At 40.6% G+C, this 11,337-nt stretch overlaps 1 protein-coding gene across 1 annotated transcript in view; it reads right to left on the reverse strand.

Annotated features, from left to right (window-relative positions):
* The window catches only part of LOC106535282 (NACHT, LRR and PYD domains-containing protein 12), a gene marked incomplete at its 3' end in the record, with an annotated part of 51,071 nt that overhangs the window by 7,656 nt on the left and 32,078 nt on the right, over window positions 1–11,337 (reverse strand). The window contains 1 exon segment of the mRNA XM_014032256.1: window positions 8,656–8,718. Coding sequence (XP_013887710.1) covers window positions 8,656–8,718 — 63 coding nt within the window.

Here is an 11,337-nt window from a genome sequence, read left to right on the forward strand (position 1 = left end):
TACTGTTAAACTGAAACAAATAATGAGACAAAAACTCATCATTTTTWCACAAATTAGTTCAAAACTTAAAATCCTGTTTTAGTCAAGCCTGGTTTGATTGAAGTCAAACTTTATTTGTATCAAATGTTTCCTGCAGAGCAGCTCAGTTTGTTTTCCATCAAGAATAAAAGCAGTTAAAAACACATGAAACAGCACGTGCACTAACAGAATTCATYAAACAACACAGAGAGACAAACTGCAGCACAGCAGAATCAGAAAAGATTCAAACTACAGAGAAAAACTGGACCTGACCTCATGGGGTCAGAAACACAGAGCAGGTCTGACAAGAACAAGGATTTTAGATTCTGACCCAGATCTGATCTAAGGTAGCCTAGCCCTTGCCTTCCCATGCAGCTCCGCTCAATTTTAGTTTCCTTCACTGCTCCGTCTGGGACTTCTCCCATTGACAAGGATTTCACTGGCAGATTTTTAGCCGGACCAATAAGAGAACAGAACGTCAATTTTCTGCGCAGTGTCTGCTTGTAGCATATTTTACCTGGACCAATCAGCAAACAGAAGGAGGAGTTTTGTACGACGTCGATTTTATGCACAGTGTCTGCTAGTTATTTTATCATACGGCAGTGGAGGAAGTGAATGAAGCCAGTCTGTGTTGATAAGGCTTCAAATTAAAATAAATTTGTCTGAAAAAGCAGCAGCTCTCATTTTCAGTCRTCTCGTTCGGCTCGGTACTTCTCTCCTTCCAGTAGGGTTGTTTACAGCACACGCTAGACAAAACACACACATGCTTCAGCAGAGGCCACGCCTCCTGCAAGAACCACTTCTCGATGCATCAAGTCCAGACCCTTGTATGAAGCAAAGTGAAGGACAGGGTCTGGTTTAAACCAGGCTAGATCTAAGGTGGTCCAAATGTTCAAAATAACTGAAATCTCCCTTTAACTGCTGAGCCTGAGCAGACAGAAAAAGGCTGTCATATTATAACAGACGCATTAAAAACTGAAATCATTTCACAACATAAACTTTTTAAGTCACTGAATCTGTTTCAAATTAAATCAAAAAATGAAAAAATAAACAGCTGATCTCTGATCAGAGGAGGTAACCATGGAGATGAACGGGGGAGGGGGCTGTGAGACAGAAAATCAATATGAAGCTATGTTTTTCATTGACAATCTGTATAAGTTGATCTGAATCTATTGTGTGATATTTGAATCCAAAGTAAAAAGAATGAGGCAGATTTGTTTAGAAGAAAAAAATTATAATACGAGACCTCTTGTCAAAAAGTTTGATAGATAACCCCAAAGGTCAAGGTTTGAAGATGCTATTTTTGCATCAAAAACGCTGGAATATTAAAACAGTCATTTTATTTTATGTAAAAGATAAGTATTAATCTGATTAATATACAAATAAAAACAGAATATTTAGCACTAGATAAAATAAAACATGGATTTATTTTTTTTAATGTTTTCTAGTTTTAAGTTAATATGTTGGTCAATTTAAAGTTTGACTTCGCCTCAGAAATAATCATTGCTTCATAAACCTCTGTGTGAGTGTGTGTGTTTTATTTATTTATTTACTTATTTTTAAAGTACCGATTTAAGTACCGTTTAGGAACCGGTACCGTTTTGAAAGTATCGATTTAGCACCGGTATCGAAATAAACCTTTTCAATACCCAACCCTACTTTTGACTAGAATTGACAAGTTCTATTCTGTGTTTGTTAGCGTAGAAAGATAGTTTTTAGCTTATGAGTGATTCAGTAATATATTTTACCCGTATTTGCTATATAGAAGCCATCTTGTTTAAGCTTACGTCACCATTAGTTTGGTCAGAAGTCTGATTATAAGATTGTAAAACTGGTGTTTTTATCTGTAAAATGATCTGTGTTTTTGTTGGAGAATTTATTACTTTTATTCTTTTGCTTTACACATGTAGTTATCTCTRTTTTATTTCTATAAGTGTGATTTCCTTTACATGCTTAAAGGAACAAAGTGCTGTCACTTGTTCTTCTCTCTGTTTCCAGGAACTGCAGCGGAGGTGCGATCGAAACCAGAAAGCCAGACRAGCACGAAAAGTTCAAACCGCACCCGGCTGCAATGCAAATGCATGATAACACATCATAAACAGTCTTTTCTTATCTCTTGTGAAATGTCTTGACTTGCTTGCGCTGTTGCTCGACTTCTCCCCCCTCCCCTCAGGAGCAACAGCGCTGTGTAACTAGGCTTATCCAGTTTCAATAAATAGTGAGGAAAACCAGAGACRAACTCAGAGTGTGTCGGAGATTGTAACCGATTACGTCTCTGAAGCACTCTCCTTGCAAGTAAAACTTAATTAATTCTGTCTGTGTCTTTCCGTTCAGTTTGTACTTCACTAATGTTTGGTGTTTAGACCTGACATTAACTTGGTCCTTCAAGCCGGATATCAAGAGACCTGACGGTTCCAGCGGGTGGACGAGATCCTGGTAGAAGTCTGTGGCCACAGCATCAAGTCCCGTTTCCGTGGCCAGCCCTCACCTGCCAGCTGGGACCTGACGGTTGACGATATACCAAAGGAGCGACACACGCACAGGCGAGTTGATCTTAACTTAAAAAGGAGTGAAAGAATGATTTAAAATAGAGAGTAAAACGTGAAAACCTTGCCAATCCATGCACTTACAAGTAAAAGAAATAAAAACAGTTAAATTCCGTAGGGACGGCGGCGTCCTCTGTCATAAACAGTTAAAGCCCGCAGGACGGCGGAGTCCCCTGTTTAATAAACTGAAGTAAGAAGCGCTAAAGTTAGTGAGCATTATTACTCATAAAAACAAAATAATAGAATAAATAAAAATAAGAAAGAGTGAACGAATGAATAAGTGAGTGAAAGGAAACTCCTTTTCTACTGAGAAACTGAGTTTCTTATAAAAATCTGATGACAAATGCAGTAAGTATCAGTGGATGCAGAGGTAAGAGAATCAGAGTGTGTGGGGTTCTACCACTGATAAATTATCACTGTGTTGTCAGATAAATATATCCAGTGTTAGAGACCCTAGGTCTAACCCCCACTRRATACAAAAGATTTCAAAAACTGGAGATACACATCTCAGATCAGCTGGGCTCTTTAGATCCAACGCATCCCAGAGTACAGGAACTCCTCAGGCTAGCACAACCATTATTAGAATTAGTACAAGAAAGACCTTAAACTAAGGCCATAATATACGTGGAACCACTTACAAATAGCCGATCTGATAGAACGCTAGGACGAGTTGTAATAACCCTAAGCGATCCACACTTACACAATCAGGTGACTTTCACAATACGTCTAACAGGCCTAAGTTAAAATGGGGAAGTCAAATAGCAAAATAATAGATGAATTACAATGTAAAGACTGGAAGATAATGCAGGAAAAACACCCAGGGTCCACCAAATACCTGSCAAAATGGGTTACTAAACACAAATTTACAGGACAACTTAAACAACCCAGTATAGGAGCATTGAGACACTCGATAAAAACCAAATGCAAAAATGACCCTAAACAAATGAAAAAGGAAGGCTTTGAGCACACAGAGGTGTGGCTACAAGAAGCCAGAGCGAGAGATAAAGGCCAGAATAAAGTAGAAAAAAAGAGAGTAGCAGAACAGCAGAAGGAGCAAGAAGATAAAGCAAGTGAAGAAAGACGAGGAGAGCAAGCATGAACTAAACAGCAAATGTTTACCAGGCAGGAAGATAACGAAGTAGTGGTCTCCCCCTATAGAGTTTTAATCAACCAAGTTCACAATCCCCCACGCCTTGATAGGGAGGAATAGGAAGCAGCAGAACCAAGTGCACCTCTCCCTTATAAGGACACACAAAGGGCTACTAGAAGTCATGGAGAARGACGTGAATGGTCTAAAACGATGGGGAAAGTATTTTCTCCCACACTCCCTAAACCTCTGACTAACAATGAACATGAAGTTGAAATCTGTCCACTCATAGCACTCCCCCACCCTATGATGGGTCAAGACAACGGTGCAGGAGGAGTACATCCAGATCAGGTATTAGTTTACCGAACATGGACCCAAGAAGATGTTAAAAAAGCATGTGAAGGCATACCACCCCCTAAAGAGGATGTTGAACAATGCATCCAAGGGGTAGCCAATCTAAGGGCCTCTTATCACCTAAATGGAGTAGAATTGCAACAGGTATGGATGTGTATCATGGGAGCCACCTGGCACCTGGTTAGAGGCGACTATAATCCAAATGATGATCAAAACCCTCCTAGACCTCTAGCCCCGACTAGCGCTATGCTAAATCAGAGAGCCCAAGCACTAAGCGAACGTGTCAGACAAAGGTATCGACAGTGAGCAGACTATACTGAAATAGGACGCTGCAGACAAAAAGATGATGAACCCTTTGATGACTACAGGGTCAGAATGACTAAAGTTTTCAGAGCCCATAGTGGACTAGTGGAGGACGGTAATGAAAATGGCCCATACCAACAGCAGTTAAAAAATGCATTACATGCAGGATCAACCTCACAAATACACCATTGGGTAGCTAAACATTATATAGGACTCCCAAATGGAACACTGTCAGATTACTTAACGCATGCTGAAAGAGTAACAAAGATTAAGAAGACCTCTAAATCAACCGAGAAAGCAACCTTCTGGGTTGAAGAGGATGAACACACTGTCTACTGGCAGAACCCACAAATTAGAGGAAGAGGTAGAGGAAGGAGCAGAGGAAGAGGGAGAGGAGGACCTTCTAGGGGCATGGGAAATCCTAGGGCCTGCTGGTCCTGTGGAAAAGAGGGACACATGGCTAGAGATTGTAGAAACAATCCTCAAAACAACCCCTCCAGTTCAGCGTGACTAGAACCAGATTATTCTGAAGAAAAAGAAAGCGAGGCAGAGACAGAAGTGATGAACCTGGAAGACATTTTATTTGAAGAAAAAGTAAGGCCTGAGGTGACATTAAAAGTAAATGGACAGAATGTGGTGTTCCTGTGTGATAGTGGAGCTTGCAGAACCACACTCAAACAACCAATAATGGGGGTACAGCAGAGTAAAACCTCCATCTTGGTAAGGTCAGCACAGGGAAATTTACGCAAGGTCCCAGAAWCTTGTCCCATCTGGATAAGAGATCCATATGGAAAATCGTGTCAGATGTCCATTCTCATGATGCCCAGCTGTCCAGTAAATCTGTTGGGGCGTGATGGACTTATAAATTTAGGACTATCCCTCATCCCCACAGTTGATGGAATAACAGTTGAAAGATTAGGAGAGGAAAAATCCCTTATGGTGTTAGAAGGTCATGACACCCCTAGATTCTATTACACGCTAGAAATCCCAAACAAACCTCCAACCAAAGTAGGGGAAGAACTTTTAGAAAAAGCTAAGCAACACCTGCAGCAGATCCACRACAAACATACCCCAGACGAACTTCATGTATCCATGAGATACATGACCAAACCATGACCAGATGTCCAGTATTTCAAAAACTTAGAAAAGCTAACCCCAACTAACATCACAGTGTCTTACCTATATTCTGACGGGAAGTAGTGCAACAGTACTGGCAGAGCTTCCCCCTGCCCTGGAGAAGGAACATAGAGGATTTAGTCCGCCCCATATCTCTCTATACAAAGAAAAAGGAGCAGAATGGAAAGATCTAGGTAAACTAGTGAACCAAGGACAGAACGCACAGGATTTGCAGTCTATAAAAGACAAAACCTATTACAGYCCAAGCACAGGCATGTATAGGATGAACCTGTTTTGGACAACACCCGTGAAAGCAGCCACACACATGACAGAGGCAAGCAGCTGACAGATTTACTTGACTGAAGAAGAAGAAAAACTACTTACAAAACAGATTCCTGAACAGTTGTGGTCACAAGGACCGTCAGATATGGGATTGGTAAAAGGGGCATTACTAGTGGTAATCAGGCCTAACACAGAATATAGACCTAGAGTGAGACAATACCCCTTGAAACCAGATGCACAGGAGGGCATTAAGCCGGTTATAGAAGATTTGCTTAAAGCAGGAGTGATTACAGAATGTCAAGACTCACCATGTAACACCCCCATTTTTCCAGTAAAAAAGGCTYCACCATCCCAAGGATGGAGGATGGTACAAGACCTCCAGGCAGTAAATAATGCAGTTATTCAAAGAGCCCCCTGCGTCCCAGATCCACACACGCTTCTGAACTCACTCAACCCAAAAGCAACATACTTCACTGTAGTGGATATTAGTAATGCCTTTTTCTCGGTACCTATTCACAAAGACAGTCAGTTTTGGTTCGCATTCACTTATGGTCAAAAAAGGCTGACATTTACTAGACTCCCTCAAGGATACTGTGAAAGCCCTACTATCTATTCCCAGGTAATGTCCAGTAGTCTGGCAAAATTCCTTCCTCCACAGGGAAGTCAGGTCCTGCTCAATGTTGAYGACATTTTACTGGCCTCCGAGACATATGAGCAATGTAAAACAGACACAATCTCCCTTCTGAAACATCTCTATGAAGAAGGTCATAAAGTCAGTAAAAGTAAGCTTCAAAGGTGTAAACAACAAGTTAAATATCTGGGACATCAGCTGAGTGTAGGAGGAAGAACCATTGTCCCAGAAAGAAAAGCAGCAGTTTTGCAAGCACCAAAACCACAGACAAAGAAACAGATAATGTCATTTCTGGGCTTAACAAACTATTGCAGGAGCTGGATCCCAAATTATGCAGAAATAACAACACCCTTAAGCACTCTAATGTACAAAACTAATCTAAAAATGACCGACAAAATACAGTGGACCGAAGAAGCAGAAGAAGCATTCTGCAAGATAAAACAAGCCCTGGTGAGCAGCTCCACCCTGGCACTACCAGACTATTCAAAAGAGTTCATACAAATGGTAGATTGCAAACAAAATTTTATGACTTCAGTCTTGACTCAGAAACATGGTGACAAAAACAAACCTGTCGCTTACTACTCTTCTAAATTAGATCCAGTTGCATGTGCACAACCACACTGTATACGAGCGGTAATTGCGGCATCACTAGCAGTGACTGCAAGTGCAGACATAGTTCTGTTTCACCCACTGACATTAAAAGTGCCACACGCTGTTTCAGCACTTCTGTTGCAAAGCAACATGAATTTCCTGTTGCCTGCCAGACACCTAGCGTGTATGTCTACACTGCTCTCACAACCACATTTAAAATTAGAAAGGTGCACAACATTAAACCCAGCAACACTCCTCCCTACAGAAGAGGAAGGACAGCCTCATGATTACCAAGCTTTAGCTGAAACCACAGCAAAAACAAGAGCAGACTTATCAGATCAACCCTTAAACGAAGGGGAAATTTTATATGTAGATGGCTCTTCTCAAAAAAATGAATATGGTAAAACCCAAACAGGRTATGCTGTAGTTACACAGACACAGGTGTTAAAAGCAGAAGCATTACCCGCAACATTTTCTGCACAAGCAGCAGAACTTGTAGCACTCACTGAAGCATGCAAGCTAATGAAAAACAAAAAAGTTACCATTTATACAGATAGTCAATATGCCTTTGCAACTACCCACTCGTTTGCACAGTACTGGAAAAACAGAGGCATGATAACATCTACAGGAAAACCAGTCACACATGCACAGCTTTTAACAGAACTTATACAAGCTATTCAATTACCAACCAAATTAGCTATATGTAAATGTTCTGCACATACAAACAATCAGGATTCTGTCAGCCTAGGCAATGCATTTGCTGACAAAACAGCTAAACAGGCCGCACAAAAAGCTCTAACAACATCTTTCATGCAACAACAGAGCAAACTAGAAGATCAAACCCTACAAGACATGCAAAATCAAGCTCCAGAACAAGAAAAACAATACTGGATAAAAAAGGAGCACAAATAAAAGAAGGAATCTACTACTGACCAGAAAACAAACCCATCCTTCCAAAAAATTTGTATAAATGGGCAGCAATATTGAGCCATGGTAAAACTAATGTCTCAACAGGAGGGATGGTTAGTATGGTACAAAAGGTTTATACAACATATGGTTTCACCTCTTATTCTAAAATTTTCTGCAAAAACTGTTTGATCTGTGCAAAACATAACAGTCAGGGTAATTTGAGACCCAGACCAGGTCAGTTTCCTGAAACACATTATCCATTTCAAACCATCTGTATGGACTTCATTGAACTAAATCCTAGTGAAGGTAAAAATACTGCCTAGTTATCATAGACCCACTTACAAAATGGATAGAACTAACCCCATCAAAAAAGCCAGATGCATTAACAGTTGCCAAAGCATTATGAAAAGACATAATACCGAGGTATGGAATCCCGGAGAAAATCTATAGTGACAATGGATCACATTTTGTAAACCAGATCATAAGCAGAATAGGTGAAGCTTTTCATATTGACCTAAAACACCATTGCGCCTACCATCCACAGTCAGCAGGACTAGTGGAAAGAACAAATGGAACCATCAAACTAAGACTAAAAAAGGGCATGGAGGAAACGGGTAGAAGCTGGACTCAATGTTTAGACTTAGTAAAACTATTTATAAACATCACCAGCACGAATGGTCTATCGCCCTATGAGACCCTGTTTGGAAAACCATACAGACTCCCACTATTTCAAAACAAATGAGAAACAGATGATGAAAGTAACCTAGCAAATTATATGATAAAGATGCTAGAGAAAAAAACGAGAGGAAGAAACTGACCCTGACGACGCAACTTCTGTGTCCCAACAGGAAACTCCACTCGTAGAACCGGGAGATTGGGTCCTGGTTAAAAGCATAAAGAAGAAGCACTGGCATTCACCCAAGTGGGAGGAACCCTATCAAGTACTATTAACAACAGGCACAGCTCTCAAAATAGCAGAAAGAAACACGTGGATCCATTTAACTCATTCTAAAAAGATCCTCAACTATGGACAAGCCTAAATTACATCTGTTAGTGATCACCTGGGCCCTTACCCTATTATTAATCATTTTAGTACTGGCAATGTGGTATCTGTTGTAAATCAGATCTGTACTTTTCCAAACATAAAAAACCTCCAGAGGGAAGTCCGTTGTTCAAAGGGAGCTGTAGTCCATAGGATACAGCTGTCTCAAATCGGTGAAGATTGACCAAAACCTCTGCCGAGAGGAAATTAGGGAAAAGGAATCATCTGAAACAGAACAACAAAATGCTGGTTAAACTTTTCAGTGACTCACTAATGGCGCTGACAACCATAATAATACTTTTACACTTAGGAACAATGGGGACAGCCTACAGTTCAATGGGATATGGACTAAGTGGTCACTTTTCTGGATCAAGACAAAAGTTTTCCAAGGCAGTGCCATGCACTGATAACTTTCAGGGTCAGAAATCAAGTGGAGTATTTCTCTGCTACAATGCTACCCGAATCACTAGTCTAGTGTACATTCAGGATCAAGCTTTCACATCTGGGAAAAGCAAGGTTGGCCCAGGACATTATCCAGGGTATGAGTACTACCTTGACGCGAAACGGATGGAAGTAAAAAATAACTGTGGGGAAATGTTTTTGCCACAACTGCAGGATGGGATAAAAAATCTTATGGATGGTCAGATGATGCAAAAAACTAGGAAAACAAATAACTAAATTCCACAGACATCAACTAACTCAGTCCTTCTCCTTCACCATAAATACCACCGCTCAGCAGCTGGATTYAAAACATTGCACATCCTTTCTATTATGTGTGTATAAATTAGGAACAGATCCGTGCTGGCCAATAAGTGTGTGTCCCAAAATTGAAAAGAATCAAATAGCTGTAAACAATAYGGAAGGAACCCTGACCACCGAACCAAAAGCAAGTAGTTCCAAATTGGTCAAAATTATGAATAAAAATATGTCAGCGGATGAATGGTTTTTGGTGGTGACTGGAATTTCAAAGTTGAACAATAATTGGCTGATAATGGCAGAACAGGCAGCAAACACGAGCAACACAGACTGTGTCGTGTGTATGGGCCCGAGACCGCTATTAAGAGTGGTGCCGGCAACTTTTAATCAAACTTGTATAATAAATGTCATGAACTCCACTAATCCCAAACCAGACTGCAAAAAGTGGGATACGATTTACCCCTTGACTAAGGCTGAAAAAGAAAAACCTACGTTTTCTAACATAGTGGCAAAAAACAACTTTACCTGTGTTAACAGAACAGGAAAAGGTAAACTCTTGGGTAAACTGCCTAGTGACCGATGTACTGATTCTGTAAGCACGGGTTTATACTTCCAACCCAAGTCAAGGAGTGACATCTGGTGGTGGTGTGGAGATAACAGACTTTTTGATAAACTGCCTTTCAATACAACAGGGCTCTGCGCTCTTATTACATTGCTTTTACCATTTAGTGTCATTCCCACTTCCGCTGAGGATCTAATGATCAAAGCTGAATCTCTTCTGTCTTCTCAGTGGAGCAGACAGAAAAGAGCTTTTGACCTGGGACCAGACCCAACTTACATTGACTCCATAGGTGTACCTAGAGGAGTGCCTGATGAATATAAATTAGCAGATCAGGTTGCAGCGGGATATGAAAACATTCCAATAATCTCCGCCCTTTTCCCTATTACACCAAATAAGAATCTGGATCGTATAAATTACATCCATTTCAACGTCCAGCGTTTGGGCAACGCAACACAATTGGGTTTTGAAGCCATCCATGAGCAGCTGGCAGCCACTTCACTGATGGCTTTCCAGAACAGAGTAGCTCTGGACATGCTGTTGGCAGAGAGGGGCGGGGTATGCACACTGTTTGGAGAAACATGTTGTACTTTCATACCCAATAACACGGCACCGGACGGTAGCCTCACAAAAGCCCTGGAAGGTCTGAAGACCCTCAACAGTAAAATGAAAGAGCACTCTGGCATTGACACATCTATGTGGGACTCATGGATGGACATGTTTTGTAAATGGAAGACAATGGTGGCATCCATTATGTTATCGGTGGCTGTGTTTGTAGCAATACTGACCTTGAGTGGATGTTGTTGTATTCCCTGCATTCGAAGTTTGGTTAATAGGTTAATAACAACCGCTTTGCAACCTGTCGAGCAGAAGTTATATGCACTTMTTCCTGTTGATGAGGAAGATGTCCATGAGGAAGATGAAAGTCATGATCCCTCATATCTGTATCCACATATGGATTTTGACTTTGTTAACGGTGCTGATGTTGACTAACCACTTTCTCTCCAAGGTGTAAACTAAACATGATCAGTCCAGCGAAAATCTGAAACGAAGTGTTGGTAATGTGAAATTTTTCTGTGCTATAAAATAGTGATAAACAGGAGGGAAATGTTGGAGAATTTATTACTTTTATTCTTTTACTTTACACATGTAGTTATCTCTGTTTTATTTCTATAAGTGTGATTTCCTTTACATGCTTAAAGG

The sequence above is a fragment of the Austrofundulus limnaeus genome, unplaced genomic scaffold (assembly GCF_001266775.1).
Source record: "Austrofundulus limnaeus strain Quisiro unplaced genomic scaffold, Austrofundulus_limnaeus-1.0 Scaffold1405, whole genome shotgun sequence".
Lineage (NCBI taxonomy): Eukaryota > Metazoa > Chordata > Actinopteri > Cyprinodontiformes > Rivulidae > Austrofundulus > Austrofundulus limnaeus.